This window comes from Perognathus longimembris, chromosome 19, assembly GCF_023159225.1.
Source record: "Perognathus longimembris pacificus isolate PPM17 chromosome 19, ASM2315922v1, whole genome shotgun sequence".
Lineage (NCBI taxonomy): Eukaryota > Metazoa > Chordata > Mammalia > Rodentia > Heteromyidae > Perognathus > Perognathus longimembris.
The window spans coordinates 35,709,904-35,729,838 of NC_063179.1; the positions used below are offsets into that span (position 1 = coordinate 35,709,904).

The following is a 19,935-nucleotide window of genomic DNA, read 5'->3' on the forward strand; positions in this document are numbered from 1 at the left end:
AAATGACAACCTTTTCATTTTTAAGAGAAAGGCACTGGTTTTAATAAACAAAGTCAAGCCATTGGGCACCACACCTCTCTGTGCAAGGGCTCATGGTGCAGGGAGTAGATCTGCTCAGCAAGCTGGTGGGTGACTGCTTCGAGGATTCTGGGGTCTGGGACAGTCTGCCAGACTTCATCCATCCTTGGGCAAGTTTCTTTTTTTCTTTTTTTTTTTTTTTTTGGCCGGTACTGGGCCTTGGACTCAGGGCCTGAGCACTGTCCCTGGCTTCTTCCCGCTCAAGGCTAGCACTCTGCCACTTGAGCCACAGCGCCGCTTCTGGCCGTTTTCTGTATATGTGGTGCTGGGGAATCGAACCTAGGGCCTCGTGTATCCGAAGCAGGCACTCTTGCCACTAGGCTATATCCCCAGCCCTTGGGCAAGTTTCTTAATCACTAGCTGCCTAGCTCCCCCATTAAAAAAATAAAGGTACTGCAAGGCCTGTGCCTGAGGCTGTTTCAAAGGAGGGCATACATGGCATAATGCCTGCACAACCACAGGCCCACCCCTAGTTCTGGGGGAAAGTACCCGATCTAAATGATCTCTGATGATTATTGATCCAGACTTTCTGACCACATATGTGTGGTCTTTGACGCTTCATTTTCTTCTCTCTTACTTCACAGTTAATGATACTTATCTGCTTCACCTGCTCTAAAGAAGTACTAATAATAATATCATATTTACCAAACCTCAAAAAGCCTTAAGAAATTACCCAATAGGAGATGTTCATATGGTGTTTGGTAAGTGACAGCCCAGTGGACCAATTCCTTGATAGCATTCATTCTGTTTCTACAATGGTGGGATCAAGCCCGTGGGGTTTATTGGGCATTATAAGGTTTGATTCAAGAGTTATTGATGTCTCTTCTTCAACTGCACACGGAGAGAAATCCCTAGTCATAAACCCTAATCATAACTACCCCTCAAAGTTACAGATGTGACTAGAGCTTTCTAAGAGTTCAGGAATGATGACTGAAGGTTATAGGGTCTTGTTTCAGCAAATATTGCTTTATCCATCTGTGCTACATCTGGCACTCTGCTCTATGGCCCTTTAGAATATTCTCCTCATAACCCCTTCTATGGAAGTCTGTGTACCCCCAAGGTGTTTAACAAATCACTAATTCCAGAGCTCTGCTAATATGGGGAAAATGAAATTGAAAGGTTTTCTGAGAATTTCAATATTGTAGTATATATCATAACTCTTATCAGTATGCAGAACAAACAATCGAGAAGATTTTCTGTTCCTAGTCTGTGGGATACACTGGAATCATCTGTGTTCTACATACAGATATGCTCTGAGGTTTTTCTCCTTTATTTGCATAGTCATCTTTTAAAATACCCCTTTGAACAAGTTCCCTCTCCTTTGTATTTGCAGTACTGAGGACAGAACCCACAATTTCCTGCATGCTAGGCAAGCATTCTACTACTTGAGCTATTTACCTAGCCTTGAATATTCATTTTTAAGAGGACAGAAAGCAGAAAGTTTCATAATTTCCTCTGGCTGGAAAGGAGACCATCTGTGTAAAGATTAAGTTTCTATTAAATGTGTCCTGTCACTTGGGATTTGAACTGAGGGCATGGATGCTGTCTCTGAGCTCTTTCTCTCAAGGTTAGTGCTCTAACACTTTGGGCCAGAGTGCTACTTCTGGTTTCCTAGAGGTTAAGTGGAGATAAGAGTCTCACGGATTTTCCCACCCAGGCTGGCTTTGAACAGCAATCTTCAGTTCTCAGTCTCCTGATTAGCTAGGATTAAGGTGTGAGACCAGCAGTGCCTGGTTTGTAATATTTTTACAACACAAAATTTACTAGTGTTCACTTACCAGGTTTGTCAGAGTTCCCAAGCTTACTAAGTGTTAGTTTTTGACTCTTTTCTTGTTTCTAAGATCATGCTTTCTGCATCTTCTCTAGGTATTATTATTTCATTCTCCTCTCTCTGCTGTAAACCATGTGTGAAGAACTGTCTGTCTAATGAGGTTGATCTTTAAACCAGTAAACTGGGAATCTTGACAAAAATTTGTCTTGCCCTTCAAAAGAGCAATCACCTTTGTAAGCAGTGCCCTAATGCTAGCAATGATCCCATTACTTTAAACATGGTTGGCACTCTGTTATGGGTCCACAGAGGAAAATTAACCTCCTTATTATGTAATCCTCCCTCTTTTCCTCCCTTCATTCCTCTTCCTCTTCACTTTTTCTTTTTTTTCTTATTTATTGTCAAAGTGATGTACAGAGAGGTTACAGTTGCGTTAGGCATTGGATGCATTTCTTGTACTGTTTGTTACCTCGTCCCTCATTCCCCCCTCCCCCCTCCCCTCTTCCTCTCCCCCCATGAGTTGTTCAGTTGGTTTACACCAAACAGTTTTGCAAGTATTGCTTTTGTAGTCATTTGTCTTTTTATCCTGTGTCTCTCGATTTTGGTATTCCCTTTCACTTTCCTAGTTCTAATACCAGTATATACAGTTTCTAATGTACTCAGATAAGATACAGTGATAGTGCAGGTACAACCACAGGAAGGGAATACAAGAGGATCATCAACAATAGAAACTACGGTTTCACATGGTATGTTGAAAGTAATTACAACAGTGATATATCACTCATTTCGAGAACATGGAGTTCATTCCACGTAGCATCATCTTATGTGTTTATAAGGGCATAGCTATTGGGCTCTTGTGATCCTCTGCTGTGACTAGCCTAAACCTGTGTTAATTATTCCCTATGAGGGAGACCATAGAGTCCATGTTTCTTTGGGTCTGGCTCTTGTCTCTGTTTTCATCCCTCCTGGCTTTCCTCTTTGCTCCTCCCTTACTCTCTCCTGGCAAACTCGGTCTCTTTCTTTTTCTCTCCTTTATTTTCAATTTCTTTCTGTATCATAAGATGAACATAAATATATTTCTAGCTAAAGACATATTTTACTCACAAAGGACATAATGCTGTCACCACTGAAAACTGCTTTCAAATCTATTCTGCAGGTTCTCTAATTAACTAAGGTTCTGAGTGTTTCTCACCAAATATATGTAATGCTATTACTTGAATAAATTGGACTCTAGCTGAACTTCATGTCTTCTAGCTTTGGCCTTCTTTTAATCTGAATGCTACCAGGAAGTGCAAGGAATCATACACCAGTCTAAAGCTAAGTGCACCTCCAGCATCAAGAACTACCAGCCACTAGACATTCAGAGATAAAAATGACATTATTCCACATACATATGACTAGTTCACAGAATATAAATATAGTCCATAAGCAAAAAGTCTCATATGGGAGACATATAATAAAGAAATGCTGGTTAATACCCAGTTCTTTAGTTGCTTCAGTAGTAGAATCATAGCCAAAGCTGCTTAAATGCCAAGAGAATCTTGAATTATCTCCATGTTTTGAAGGATATTGTATACTAAAAGATGAAATGAATAGACACAAAAACAAGGTTGTAGAGCTTAAGGATATTTGAAATGTTTATATTAAAGAATTTAGTGCTTCTAATTCCAGGAAGGGTATGTGCTAAAACGGTGTGTTCAGAAGGCAAACATGAGGTCTAATTGTATGTGCATGCACATATGCTTGTATATGCTCATGTATGTGTATAAATGTACATGTATACCTTAATTTTTAGTGATAAAAATTGAAGGCTATATGATAAACATGTATTTTCATTATTATCAGTATAATGACTGTGGCTGAATAGATAATCTCTTTTGGAGAGACGAGAGACCCCCTAGCCAGGCAAGAACTGGTAAGCAACTTTTCCCACCTCTGTAATGTCCCACTCAACGCGTGATCTTTTTTTCTAAGAGTATGCTCCTTGATTTAATGGGAAAGTGTTCATGGATTCCTAGACTGAAAATCAGTTTAACAAATAAACTTCATTTGGGCACACAAATAACAGAAAAATAAAGACGAAGTGATACAATTTATAACTGTATAAAACATATCCAGTAACAAACACAACAAAACTTCACAACAACAGTTTGCTGCAGGGGATGTTATTAAACCTTAAGACACAGTGAAAGAAACCTTAGTAAACGGGGGCTTCGAAAGGTGAGTTTTACTTGGCTCAGTTCTTCCCAAATCAATTCTTTCCCAACCAAACTACATCCAATTTTTAAAAATTATTATTTCTGTAATGGCTGAACTTGATGAGCTGTTTTATATAACTTATTTAAGAGGGGGCCTTCAAGACATCCTGGAAGAGAAATGGCAAGGTGTCAACTCGTGATCTTTGACAGCATGACCATATCATGAATTTTTCTATACCCATAAATATATTTAAGCATACAGCAGATAAAAAAAGTGCAGGAAGATGCTGGATTAGGTAGATAGTAACGACATTCCTATTATACTCAAGGGAGTCTCTGGTCCCCGATAAGCTCAGAGTCCCTCCTAGCAATCCAACTGGAGAATCATAAAAACACACAACTATGAAAACAATAAATAGTAATGATTATTTTTATGTAGGCAATTACGTTTGTAATTAAGAGGAAGTGAATGGGGGATGAATTCTTCTAAGTGTGTAAAGGAGAATGACCAAGGATGGCTCCTTGAGATGTCATCCTGAGCTCTGAAACGTGTTACAAATAAAATTTCTTAGAATTAAAATGTGGGCCATTTAGATAAATGCAAAGCTTATCCTCCGTTATCCATCACTTAGATTTTGGAAAGGACCGGAACTCAAATATCACGGAAGTGAAATGTCTCTGATAGGATTAGAAGGTAGAAAATTTCATAAAAATATTTGTGAATCATACAGTTGAACTAACTTATGCATTTCTTGAGAGTGCTCAGGCCCTTTTGTTCATCTGGCTGTTACTCTTACTCTGTTTAACCAGTATTTAGATATTTGTAAAATTAAGGAACTTGATATCCTGTCTCATTGCTGAGGAGAAACCAGAAGCCATCAATTGAAATGTGCACAGTAATCTTTGATACTAAGTTCTGAGCATACAGTTTAGCCCATATTAGTTATGTGATGCAAATAATAAATGATGAATATCAGTAGAATGTAAAGTTTGTGAAGAGCATGTAATTTCCAAAATTTAGCCCAATTTCATAACCATAACAAATTAACATAATTAATATGAATAAATTATTTTGCTTTGAAGTGGAAATAAATTTAATACAACTTGCTAGCAATCCTTTATCCCTTGTCAAATTTTGCTTATGCATTGTTACAAGTGAATTATAGTTTAAGTACTCTAAAAAAATCTCAACGTACTATCTTTCTTACTGTTAAAGCAAGTAGTTCTTATGAATGATCTTAATGCAAAGTTTAAATGTCTTTTATGCAGACTAGTTAGATCATATTTGAATCCAAAGTTATTATACACTTATACATAGGCCTAGCAACTTTCAAATGTGTTGCATTTGATCTAAGTATGAAAGATCTATTCTTGAGTTTGTGTGATCAAGTTCACTTTTACTGTTATTCTATTGCTACCTTTCAGTAGTGTAGGCTGTCCTCAATCTTTCATGAAGGAAAAACATCAAAGATTTTTCTGTCTTCTTTCTTTCTATTTATTTGGATAAAAATAGGCTAAGCTTTGATAGAGAGCAAAAACATTGACAACTGATTGAGTAAATAGGATACAGACTTTTCACTCAATTTCCACAGAAACTTTTATAAGTGAAATACCAACTTAGAATTTATGGTCTAATTCTGTTGACAAGATTAAAATTCTGAATGTCTATTTATACCATAGAAGTAGGTTCAGCTTTCCCAGATGAATGTGCTTTGAAACACCTGTAAGCAACACTGCAGTGTTTTGCTGCTGTTGATTCCTTGTTTAATTAAACAAGAATACCTTGCTTATGCATAAAGAGTTAGCTTAAAATTAGCATGGCCCAATTTTAATGATATTGATTCATTAGGCAAGCTAATATGTACTTGCTTTTCCAGACTATGGTACCACTGTTGGATTGCTTTTTGCTTTTTTCTTTCTAGTTCACCACTTGATTCTCAGAATCAGCTTTTACAGTTAGGCAACTTCCTTCTACTTGCAGGTGCCCACATAGCCCTGACTATTTCAAGGTTCACAATGTCTTAGATCTTTCATATCTGGCAGTGAACCAGCCTTAGGAACAGATCGATTCACACAGGGTAAGACTTAATTGCCAGTGGTCTAAGCCAATGAAAATCCCTTGGTAGCTGCAAGAAAAGGGAAAGTGCCATACCTGTAGGACTTCGAGAAACGCAATCTTGATTTGGCTCTTGGAGACGGTCCTGGTGCTGTGACTCCCACAGGGTCCCCCACAAAAGCCATTTGTAAAGATGGTGCCAAGATCCACAGGACCAGAGGGAAGTCAGTGCTGGTGCAGGACTGTGGGGCTGAAGGGCCCTGTGAGCAGCAGGAGGCACTTGTCGCTGAGTGTGGGCATTTCTTCTGTGTGGTGGTATGCAGTGACAGAGCAGTGGCAGGCTGGCTGAGGCCGGGCTGGAAGGGGTGGCCAGGACTTCCTGCAGCATGACACTTGCCCTTTGCGACAGAGCTTGCTTCACTCCGACTTTATCTTATTATTAGTGGAAGAAACACTCCCTTGAAATTTCGCTTTTAAATATAGCCCTGGTTAAGCAGCAGAGTTGTATGTCACTCCTGAAAAGCACACACACACACACACACACACACACACACACACACACACACGGAACTTTGAGTAGAGGAGTGGCTCAAACTTTCTGTTAGTATGAACAGTTTCAAAATAGTGAGCAGAGGGCACTGTGTTTGAAACAGCAAATGTATGCCTAGGAGTAGGAAACTTGACAGATTGCTGAATTTCACCCACTTGAGCTGCCAAATGTCACCTTTCTCCTTCCAACTCCTTCCAGAAACATAGATAGGCTACATTATTAGCAAACCAACCCTCCACAAGGATTTGATTGTTTGGAAAACATCAGTGCCTCCTTGCACGTCAACGTGAGGAGAAAACAGCAGATCGCTTTCAGAGCCTCTGGCAGCTTTTCCCCTCAAGGAGACGCTGTGTCACCTTGGTGAGCTGAGCTTGGATGTGTGACTCTGACAGCAAAGATCTGTCCTCTTCTCCATTTCCCATTCCCTAGAAACAGTTTCTTAACTCTGCTAAATCCCTTCAAACAGCTTTTGTTCAAATTCAATCAATGATAAAAGGCAAGCCGACTCCTTGGGATGTTTCACAGTGCAGCACATCTCACAGATAGATTTCTAGATAGTGCCCTCCAGGAGTCAAAGGGCTCTGATGCCGTCATCAGCTCTCAGCAGCCCAGTGGTATTTAATGTTAACAGTGCAGCATGATTCCATCAGTCCCTGTCCAAACAGTGCCCGGCCGGTGACCTCCACTGTAAACTAAGGCAGAGCTCCACTTTTCTAGGATAAGATTAGACAGGCTTGGAGAGCCCAGGAGAGAATTTAACCCTCTAAGAACTGGACAAAAACTTAGCAATACTTGCACTTAAGGAATAGCCGCATTATCTGTCAAATTTCCCACATCCCTAAACCTCAGTCTTTACTTTAAGCAGCAAATGGGGGTGGAAGTATGAATGTGGTTACCATAAAGAATTAGACAGCAACATGATGTGGATTTTCACAAGAGCCTCCAGCTCACCAAGGGTTTTTAAAAGTATGCTGCAGGTTCCATATCAGCTTTAGGGCTGAGCACTAGGAAACCTTTTTACAGTTCTACCTCCTGATTATCTAGCATACAGGCTGCAAGGGAGTGGTGAGTGATAGTTGTTGCCCTGAATAGCAACAGCCTTGGGGTAGCTGAGGGTTCAAAACCAAACACATCCAATAGAAACCAACTTGGCAATATTTGAATGCTTCATAGATTGTCTTTTTGCTTTTGTGTATGGATCTGATTTCACATGAACAAAATAGCTGGTTGCTTTCACGGTAGTTTTTGTGGAGGTTTGATAAGGTGTTCATATCTACGTCATCTGCTCTTTGAGTACAGGAGAGTACACCATTAGCACTTCATTCCTTTATATTAGTTCACTTACCACACGGCATTGGCTTTTAGGCAATGCAACACTCCTGACAAAATTAATGCTGAGCTAAATAACTCTGTGTTTAATGGGAAAGGTTCAATGAGCCTAAATCAAGACACTGTAAAGAAACTGGCTGACTAGGAAAGAGGAGAAGAACCCCTGAGGACAGATAGGGTTGGGAGGGGGCTGATGGGTGTGTCAGGAGGAGAAGGATAGAGAGAGGCAGGAGGGCAAAAGGGAGACACTGACTTCTCATGTAAATCCAAAGCTCTCATTCTATCCAGTGAGGGTTTATATTTTGTAGGTGAAATAGCATCACTGGTGTTTGACAACAAAATCTACATTCCAGATTGACAGCTTTGGAAGAAGAAAAATATTACCCTTATTGTATCTCAATATTTTTTATATAGTAAGTCAAACCTTATCTTTCCACCCAGCCTAAAGCTAACAGTAGCTATTTCTACTAGTACTTGTCTTTATTTCCTTACCAAGTTATAGTCTTAAAAGGATAACGCACCAGTTGATAACAAATTGATAAAATATAAGGTCATGATCATAATCCATAATAAACTATACTATAATGCCCAAGTTTTTTCTAAAGCTTAAAGAAAGGAGAAGCACACTGCTGTTTTTCCCTATTATTGCCAGCAATGTTACTCCATCCATGCTTCCTTCACAGTTTAAGCAAGCAATGGAACGGTAAGTATGAAATGATTAACATGGAAGTGCAAACTTTGGTCTTTTTTTCCTAATGTGAAATCTGATAGAAACATGGGTCCCTGGTCATGTTAATGCTATTCTTCCTTAAAAGTTACTCACCACCGCCTTCTCATTTCTTCTGTACAGATACACATAATCCTTCACAGGTTACCAGGTCTTAACAGGGTCATAGAAATAAGCTACTTATTTCTGAGATTAACTATGAGCATAAGCCTTAATTTAAAATATAAAATACCATATTGTTCGGGATATTACTTCACTGATAGGAGAATTTAAATGATTGGGAAAAAATTAAGTACATGTTTTCCAGGATAGAGCTTTACTGTCATTTATTTTCTAGCCAAATGCTTATAATGTTCACTTTACAGGCACAAGGGTAGAAAAAAAAAGGCAAAGTGGAAAAGTTTTAGTGTTTTAATTACTATCACATTTTAGTTCTGTATTTTCCCCCAAAGGAATTTTAGTAAAAGCAAAACTGAATGGCAAGAAAAGATGTACCATCTGTCTTCCTTTACTAGTTGAAAACTCAACTCCTTTCCCAGTGAAAACAGGATTCTGACATCGAAACATTCTTCCATCCAATTGTTAGTCATATAATTACTAATCCCCAGAAAATCTCAATAAAATGCCCTCTTGCCAATTACCTCAATCTTATGTTATGCCAAGTTCTAAATAAGGCATCACTTTTGCCTCTTGACTCTTTCTTTGATTTTAGTTCCAAGATTCCAGAAGCTACACATGATAGATTTGGGTTCTGGTATCTGACACAACAACTCAAAGTTTCCTTTCTAGGAAATAGTTGATCACGAGAAATCAACAGAAAACTCCCAAATTTAAACATGGGAAAATTTCCTATCCACAAAATCAACCATTTACCTATATATTAAGTAGTTAGATTGTAAGACTAGGGAGGGTTGAGAGAAAGTGAGCTAAACTTCAGAAAAATAAAGTTACATTAGTGCGTGTGTTATGTTGAAATACATTGCTTCAGGAAACCAGAGAGGCAGATAGGGGGTTTCAGGATAATGCTGTATTTTGAAATAGTTGCTATTACAAAGTCAAAGTCAGAGAGATTAATATGGAATAAAACACTAGTAGCCGGGTGCTGGTGGCTCATGTCTACAATCCTAGCTACTCAGGAGGCTGAGAGCTGAGGATCATGGTTCATAGCCAGCCTGGGAAGATAAGTTCCTGTGGGACTCTTATCTCCAATTAACCACTCAAAATTCAGAAGTGGCACTGTGGTTCAAGTGGTTGAAAGCTAGCCTTGAGCAAAAGAGCTCAGGGACAGCACCTAGGCCCCCGAGTTCAAGCCCCACAACCAACAAAAACAAAACAAAACAAAACAAATAAAGAGAATAGTAGTACACATCAGCTACCTACAATGTTATTACAGTACTGCATTTTCAGAGTGGTCTATTGCAAGAGTACAACAAAATGCTGTTTGACAATTAGGCTTGTGCACTTGTTAAAACTAATGCTTATTCAGTAAAAGCCATTATATTTCCTGGAAAAAGCTTTTTATTATATAAATATATTTATCATAACTATAATTCATTTGTACAAATGGAGGTGTTTCAATTCAAGGAAAAGTGTTAGCATTATCTGGCAGCATTTCATTTGTAGAAATAAGCCATATGAATTTAAATGTGATGTGAGCTTGCTTGATTTAGATGTCAATTATTCCATGTTATGAAATGGAGAAGAAATTATTTTATATGCTAGAATGAAGGGGTAGGTGAGCAGAATTAAAGGTACTCTCCAGAGAATGTTAGAAAAACATGCTCTATGTTTTAAACTTTTGAAAATACATCCTTGATTCATCTATGTCCCAGAATACAAATAGAAAGAACTTGGAACATAAAGGCCAAACTCATTTGGACATAAAATAATCAAAAAGTATGCTTAAACATAAGAATAAAAGATCAATAAAACTTTAGATTGTGAATCAAAATATTTCACTACACACTTAAGGTTTTCAGCTATAACGGAGTACTTTTAGTACTGTTGTAATAGTTTGGAAGATAACTAGGTCAAGCCTTTTTTACTCAATAAGGCAATAGAGCTTCTAAATTCTTAGCTAAATGGGGTTGAAGGGGAAAAAATTAGAGAGGAAGAAATGGGTGAAAAGGAAAAAAATAACATACATTAACTACTTACTGAGTGACTCACATAGCCCTACACTAACCCAATTAATCAATAGGAAGTGTTTCTAGAACATTAGAACATTGCAAATTAATATAAGCTAATGATTTGAAATGAAGAACTTTATATAATTTTACTTAAAGACACATAAAATTCTTTTTGACATCAATAATGGTTCAATTCTCTGTACCTGAGACTTTTAAAAGTCAGAAAAAATCCTTTCAATATTGCACTTATGAATATAACATGAAAACTATTCTTCACTTACTGACTGGTGAAGAAAAGAGTAGATACAAAAAAACACTTCTTGGGATGGTAGGGAAAAACTGGGAGAGAGCAAGGGAAGGGGTAACCTTGTGATATTGTCTAAAAAGATATGTACTCTTTACCTCACTATTGTAACTGTAAGCCCTCTGTACATCCCCTTTATAATATCCACTTAAAAATTAAAAAAGAAAAAATGACACTTCCTCTGGGAAGCTCGATTGCTTCCCAGACCATGTGCGGTTTCCATAGTACCCATCACTTCATTGTTGACACCAACACATTCAGCGTCTGGCTTTCCTGACAGACTAGCATTAAGAAGGCCTGGATTGGGCTGGGAATGTGGCCTAGTGATAGTACTTGCCTTGCATACATGAAACCCTGGGTTTGATTCCTCAGCACCACATAAACAGAAAAAGCCTAAGTGGAGATGTAGCTCAAGAGGCAGAGTGCTAGCCTTGAGCAAAAAGAAGCCTGGGACAGTGCTCAGGCCCTGAGTCCAAGCCCCAGGACTGGCCAAAAAAAAAAAAAAAAAAAAAATAGAAGGCCTGGATCATACTTTGCTTTGTCTTCAAGTTCCTAGTGCTTAGGTCCTAGTGCTTAGGGCCTAGAAAAAACTTTATAATAATCTTCAAGGATTCCATGTTTTGAAATGGAAAACCATTATTTTACGTGCTGGAAGGCACTGGGAGCTAACTGAAGTGAAGGAACCATGTAGTTTTAACCACATTGGGAAAGCATGCTCTAAAAATGCATCCTTACCATCATGTTTGGTAAATGAATAACCTCAAATTCTGCGGAAGTTTTTAAGATAAGATGCATCACCATAAGGATGGGGGAAAATCCAAGTAGTGTACATAGACCTTCCTTAAGGCTTTATTATCCTGAGAAAAGCAAAGATTGCTGCAAAAAGTAAATACGAAAATAACAAAATAAGAAAAACTACTATTGTTGTTATGACCAAATGAACCTTTACCTAAAGTAACTTTATTCTTTAATGAAACACCATGGGAAAATATCTGGGTAGCATGAGCATAGAGGATTAGAAATTAAGAAGTAGGACAAGAAATGTATTCTCTACCTTACATATGTTACTGTAACTGCTCTGTACATCACCTTGACAATAAAAATAAATTTAAAAGAAAGAACCACAATAATGCCATGGACTTCCTATGTGACCACGAGCACTGTTGCTAGACCTTGTTGAGTATCAAGCCTTTCAAGTTGGTTCTCATTTGAGGCCCACTTTGACATTTTTGAAAAGACAGGCAAGATAGTTTATATAGAAGTGTTTGAAAATACACAAATTTGGGGGGGGGGGGGGGAATGAGGGAGGAGGTAACAAACAGTACAAGAAATGTATCCAATACCTAACACATGAAACTGTAACCTCTCTGTACTTAAGTTTGACAATAAGAATTTTTAAAAAAAGAACAAAAAAGTACAAAAAAGAAAATACACAAATTTTTACACTGCACCACCAATAATGTTTGTACACTTTTGTGGGAGCTATAGAAGCCATTTACATGCACTTAGAAACATTTCCATTTAAACCTTATCTTTTGATATTATTCACTTAATGAGTGCAATAAATAGATGCCCCATTTTAATGAGTTTCCAAACAGGTGTTCATCTGCAATTTCAGTAGTTAAGTGGAAATATTTTTATACTAAGTGTATAAAAACTGAAGAGCAGGTGTTTCATTTCTAAGGTTAATCCTATAACATAATCTTTTTTTCTTTTTATTTGTTTATTAATTGAACACAAATTTTTTTACAAGGTGTTGTGCAAAAAGGGTACAGTTACATAGTAGGGCAGTGTGTACATTTCTTGTGATATCTTATGTCCTGTTTTTCTATCCCTTCTCTAGGTCAGGTAGACATATATACAATATACAATGTATCAAGAACATATACAGTATTCACAGACTTGGTCTCTACTGTCTCTCCGTCTCCCTTTGTTAACAGTCATATATCAGGGAGATCATGCCCCTTTGTTTTCTGTGTTCTAGGCTTGTCTCGCTCAACATTATTTGTTCGAGTTCTGACCATTTTCCTGCGAACAACAATATTTCACCATTCCTAATCGCTATGTAGTATTCCATTGTGTATAAGTACCATATTTTTTGGATCCATTCATCTGTGGAGGGGCATCTGGGTTGTTTCCATATTTTGGCTATTGTGAATTGTGCCACGATAAACATGGAAGTACAAATGTCTTTTTGATATCTTGGGTTTTGCTGTTTAGGATAGATGCCTAGAAGTGGTATGGCTGGGTCATAGGGTAGGTCTATATTGAGCTTTTTGAGAAACCTCCATACTGTTCTCCAAAGTGGTTGTACTAATTTGCACTCCCACCAACAATGGAGAAGGGTTCCTCTTTAACATAATCTTAATGTTTTGTTTGCAGTATTAAAATCATCTATGGGTTTTATTTATAATAATTGAAGAAAAAATGTCAATGAATTCTAAAACTAGCTGGTGGAATTTTTCCAAATTGTTTTAAATCCCAGACTTCTTTCTCCAAAACACAGAAACTTTTGTTGTTGTTTTGTTTGAAAACTTCTAGGATCCTAAAGCCCTGTTGTTGAATTGGAAAAGCATTTGCAACCCTGAATGTAAGCATGTTTCTCTCCTTATTGACCATATCACATACCAAAAACGGGCATACCTGGCTTCTTTCAGCTAATAAACAAGAAAGAACTGTGGTGGAATTGCTAATCTACAAAACCAAATCACTCCCTGAGGAGAGAAAAAGAAAAAAAAAAGTCCCTAAATACCAAGAATCCCTAAATAACAACAATCTCATGCACAATTTCGGTGCTCTGAATTTTTTCCATGACAGTGTTTAATGTCTCTCTAAATCTGGAAGTCCATTTGTTAGAGCAACACTCACAAATGTTCCTATTTGTGGGCATTTATTGCTGACTTGTTCTCCATAGATCTTCTCCTTCCCCTAACATCTCTTGGCTACTGAGCACTCTGAACAAATCTCCACAGAAGGTCCTGGTGACTTTCTAACTCCTTTTCTCACAGTGATGATTTCTTACAACCTTGTTTTTTTGTTTACTCTGTGATAAAGGCACATGCCATCACTATGATCTTCTCAATCTATCTCCAAGTATCACATTCTATTTTATTTCTGAGGAAATGGAGACTTGCAAAGCTGGAGTAACTCATCCATGTGATCACATAGCCCTTGGGTAGCAGATATGATGTTGCAGAGTCTGTCCTCTTAACTAATGTGTGCCTAGGAGTGAAGGAATGAAGGAGGTAAGGTCCCCTTCCTTAAAGAGTTAAACTAAAAACAACGTTGTAGATTTTTTCACAAGAAAAGGAACAGACATCAGATACAAAACCAACCTAATCTTACTTAATTTGTCAACATGAAAGTCTATATTATTATCATTACTTCATGGAGAAGGAAACTAGGGCTCTGAGAAGTTAAGTAATTTGGCTGCCACAATAAAGTCTCACCATTTCTTTTCTCTACTGTAACTGCCTTATCCAAGTCCTTTAAATTCCTAAGTCCAGAGAACACGTGCTTTCCCATGCATGTGGGGAGGTACTGAGGCAGCAGACAGAAGCTGAGTGGGTGTAAGAGTGATAACTAACAAGTCACACCAATAGGAGAGGAGACTTGGCATGAGGAGTGATTTGAGGAAAAGTAATCAGGTCAGCATTTGTATATACTGTGCATTTCCCATCATTTTCCCTCTGAATAGTCTACATCAAAGAGAAATATAAATATTTTTTGGTCCGCCCATCCAAGGGTATGTCAATTACTAGATGCTAAAATAGAAATCTGCACTTTGAAGTTATAGTCAAAGAAAATCATTTACTTCCTAGTTTACTTTTTAACCATTTTTTTGAACAGAATGCACAAAATTTAGGCAAGTATTTCTTAGCTCTCAACCAAAATACATAAGAAATTTGTAACAGATAGTTATACCACTGAACCATTGATTATGCAACAGGGGTTTTGGCTTTATTTCTATTGGCTTTATTTCTAGTCTATGTTCTCAAGTTTAACAAGTAAAGCAATGGGGCCTTTCAGTGAAACTCAATTTAAACCTAAATTTTGGACAAGAAACTTTTTCTATAATAGAGACTGCCACTTTCAATGAAGACTAAATTTGGCAAAGTTCATTGTTTTTTCACTGGTCTAGCATTAGAAAGTAAAATCTTTTATAGCAGAATTCTGATTGATATTGGACCCATTTTGTTTTCACATATAAGCTAACAATAACTTGGAATAAATTTATGTTTGAGACTAAAACAAACTGTCATCAAAAAAACAAAACCCTGTGGATTTTTAAGCCCTAAACTCGATAATGAAGTATTTAAAGTGGCAGGCATTTTTCTAGATATTCTAAATGGGACTTAAGTCTAAGTCATAAAATCATTTGAAATAAACAGGGCTTTAAAACATGCAGCCTGTTAAGGTAGTTTCGCCAGAATTTTCTTCCAACACTTACTCCAATCAGCCAGCCTCCCTCCTCCTCCTCCTCCTCCTCCTCCTCCTCCTCCTCCTCCCCCTCCTCCTCCCCCTCCTCCCCCCCCTCCTCCTCTCCCTCCTCCTCCCCCTCCTCCCCCCCCTCCTCCTCCTTCTTCCTCTTTGGCTAGTCCTGGGGCTTGAACTCAGGGCCTGAGTACTGTCCCTGGCTTCTTGTTTTGCTCAAGGCTAGCACTCTACCCCTTGAGCCACAGCACCACTTCTGGCTTTTCCTATATATATAGTGCTGAGGAATCGAACCCAGGGCTTCATGTATTTGAGGCAAGCACTCTACCACTAGACCGTATTCCCAGCCCCCTTTTTTCCTTTCTATTCTTTGTTTTCCTCTTTTGTCCTTGTCACTTAAGCATATGCATTAGGTATCCACTATTTGCCATGTATGATATGAGTTGTGTGATAGTGATCAATGGTGAATATAATTCATGCCCATAGGAAATTTAAGGAGCTAAGTACATCAAAAATTAAAACTCTAGGCTTATAAGACATTGAACTCACTAGGTGCAGTAGCTCATGCCTTTAATCCAGCTAGCTACTCAGAAGAAAAGAGCAAAGGTATTGGGATGGAGGTGTAAGGCCATCAAGAGCAAAACATTAGGGAGACCCCCATCTTAATCAATACGTTGGGCACGGTGGTCTGTGACTGTGATCTTAAAGTATGGAAGGCTGTTAGAGGGAGGATCCCAGTTAGAGACAAACCCTGTGCAAAAACAGGAGGTCTTCTCTGAAAATACCTTAGGAGGAAGAAAACAACTGGAAAACATAGCTTAAGTGGTAGTGCACCTGCCCTTCAACAGCCATATCCCGATGCAATGGTAAAGACATGGAGGGATACATCTATAAAGTTCCCATTTCATGCCAGTTATTTATTTAGTATTGTTATTGTAAGGGTGATGTGCAGAGGCATTGTATTTATGAAAATCAGGTAATGAGTACATTTCTTTTTGAACAGTGTCGCCCTTTCCTTGTTTTCTCTCCTGCACCCCTCCCCTACAACTTGTACAGTTCATTTCCAACATAGTGTCTAGTGAGTATCACTGCTGAATTTGTTCACCCTTTGTCCCGCCATTTCTGTGTTCCCCCTTATCCTCCCCAAAATAGATAAACTTACATTTGAGACAAAAGCTACAGAAAACAAAAGCAATGGCAAAGGAGAAAAAAATAAAAGCCAATTAACAAAAAAATGTCTTGTTTCCATTTTTTGGAAGTCCATGTCAGTAAATATCATCTTATATGATCATATGCACATAGGTATTGAGCCTTTGTGATCCTCTCCTAAGAATATCAGCATGGGCTTTAATTCACAGCTAAGTGGCTGAGGGCACAAAGGACCTGACATCTCCTTACATAAACTCTAAGAGAATCTCATCGCAGAAAACGTCTCTGAACCCTACTATAGCATATATTTATGCTCTGCTAAATATACCAGTATGTTCCCAACACCACAAAATCAACACATATACAAGAGAACATATCAATAGTGCTCACAATTTAAGGCTGAATAAACATACCTTTGAAACTTGCTTTTATAAATACAGACTTTTCTATTCAGATAAAATTAAACTCATGTCAATTAAAAACTTGTTTTCCTAACAAGAGTTTTAGTTGACTAGATTTCAACCAAAGGTATGAATAAAGACCTTTGAGTCTACCTTAAATTAAACATGACTCATAGATATTTTACACATACCTAAGATGTTAAGGGGGCAGACAGAGAGAAATAGTTACAAGCTAGACAAGCATCATATCAATTACCGCCTACACTGATATGGTTTAAACCCAAATTAGAAGCAACAGAAATTAATCTGGAGAAGACAGAGCAAACTCCTGTCTGGAGTTGGATTCGGATCCATGGCCAGGAAAAAGCAAAGAAAGAAAGAAATAGAGCTTTTGAGAGACTGAGAGAAACTTACTTCACGCCAGCCTGCAAGGAAATGCGCCTTTCCGGAGAGAGGTAGATTTTACTCATTCTCCCCGTCGGAAGAGCGGAATTCATGTTTCTACCTCAGGAAAGAGCCTGGACCTCAGCCAGCTTTGCAGATATTTGCTTCCCCCAGTTCAAGTCTTTTAAGAATGCAGATGTGGCCCATGGGTAACATACAGAGTTGATGACCTACTTCCTGACTATCAACTCTATACATTAAAAAAATCATATGCTAGTGTTTCATAGTAATAAGAATTTTAAAAGAACTCCCTAAAATAGAAGATCTACTTTTATCGCTATGACTTGTAAAATGTGTTGTTTTGCTCTGAACAATGCTGTCACATACATACACACATACACACACACACACACACACACACACACACACCACACAAAAATGAACATTGAAAAAACTGGAGACTGTGTTACTATCAAGTATTGTCCATTTAATTAAAATTGGAATGACTTTCTTATGAACTGGGACTACGCTTCAGGGCTGTCATTTGGAAATGCATGGATCATTTGAAATTCCACATGATATCCACTAATTAGACAATGCCACCTGAGTCATGTGAGGATTAGGAACATTTTTACATGTTTGAATTAACTCTTTAAGTAGAATAAAGAATATTATTTCACTTCACACTCTTTGCTGACTTGGAATTATCTGGACAGCTTCCCAGCATGAAAAAACAAACTTTGGATGCGGCCTGCAAAGGGAAAGTCATGATAGAAGGTGTAAGAGGAATTGGGCTTTATCTCATATCCTAGATCAAAACAGGAAGAAAATCTCATTAGCTTCCACATTAAGGACACACAAGACTCCTCACCAGAAGTGAGATGGCTTCTTGTTACCAGCAGCTGGTTGTACTACTTGGTTAAGAGGATGCCATTTATCTCCAGTCATTTTCCTACTCAGGCCCTCGTGCAAAGCTCTGAAACACCAAGGCAAGGAAGTGAAAACGCTGGATTAACACCAACTGCCTTAACAAAAAGAAACCAAGGAGAGTGTCCACATCTTGAGTCCAAGACCAGGATCAGCACAACACCCCCAAAAATCAACAATACCAAGAGATGATTTTGAGTGTCCATAGTATCATCTAGAAATTTCCCTGTGGTCTGTACTAAAAGCTCCACTTGTCCATGAGCCTCTTTAAGCTCATGGAAAAGCTTATAGGAGGCAGACAATTACCACTGAAGTCTGTATGAATATACTAATCGTCAGATCATGTGAACTGGACTTTGGTATTGGCTTGTAAAACACTAACTCCTCCCAGCAATATCCTCATCTCAGACATTTTCTCTGGCTTTCAGTTTGGAATAACCAACTCCTTCTTGAACATTGAAATTTGGTCATTTCATAGTCAGGCTGAGTCTCTCTTAGGAAAAGTCTATGAAATTAGGGTGTTTATTTGGATAGGAGTCAAGGAGATGATTCTATAAACTACTAGTTAGGGGAGGAGGAAATAGGAAAGTGAAGCAGTCAGCAGAGTATGCATTATTAATAAGCATATTGTCATAGTGGGCAAATATTCCGTTATCCAGAGGACTATTTTGAAGGACAATACAGACATGACTTGGAATTATCCTGGCACATCTGGATTCAACATTGAGAGTTGTCCTTAGTGTGTTAAATCAATCTAAATAAGTGCTTTACGTTTTTGTGTGTTTGTCTGTTTTTGTCAGTCATGGGGCTTGAACTCTGGGCCTGGGAGCTGTCCCTGAGCTTTTCAGCTTAACGCTAGTACTCAACCAATTGAGCCACAGTGCCACTTCCTGTTTTTGGTGGTTAAGTGCAGATAAGAGCCCCAAGGACTTTCCTGCCCAGGATGACTTTGAACCACAATCCTCAGATTTCAGCCTCTTGAGTAGCTAGGAATACAGGCATGAGCCACCGGCACCTGCTTGGTAAACGCTTTACTAATGGAGAAATCCCCAGGTACCAGAGACAGGAAGGTAGGCTGTGGGTAGGAACTGCCCACAACAGCTACAGGTGAGCTCTGGGTTGGACCAAGGGAAACTGGCATGGGACTGGAAGCTTCTGCCATGAATACGCCTTTCCAACTTAAGATGTTGGAACCCAGCTACCCCACCACTAAATATATTCCTCCCTCATCTTCGCCCAGCTCAGCAATTTAAAACACACGTTTTCAATTAGCTCAGGCCAAACTCCTTGAGTCATCTTTGGCTCATCTCACCCTATGCAAATATCTATCATCAAATGTTGTCAGTTCTGCTCTCAAAATGTTGCACTTTTCATCACCTTCAGTGCCTCTACCCTACTTCAAGAAAATCATTGCCTCTCACTGGGACTATAGCTTTTACCTGACTCTAAGCTATTCTTCACAGAGCATTTCAAAGGAAACTTTGAAAATATACACAGCTTT

General features: G+C 38.4%; 1 protein-coding gene across 6 annotated transcripts in view; it reads right to left on the minus strand.

Moving 5' to 3' along the window:
- Nucleotides 1-19,935, minus strand: part of Pde4d (phosphodiesterase 4D) — a 1,139,603-nt gene that overhangs the window by 314,977 nt on the left and 804,691 nt on the right. Inside the window, exon 2 of one of the 6 annotated variants that reach the window (XM_048368316.1) lies at nucleotides 6,197-6,670. The exons of 4 other annotated variants lie outside the window; for them this stretch is intronic. In XM_048368316.1, the coding sequence (XP_048224273.1) occupies nucleotides 6,197-6,285 (89 nt within the window). In that variant the 5' untranslated portion in view covers nucleotides 6,286-6,670. Of the gene's footprint in view, nucleotides 1-6,196; nucleotides 9,877-19,935 lie in introns of those variants that run through there. One more of the 6 variants, XM_048368315.1, reaches the window with a different exon arrangement.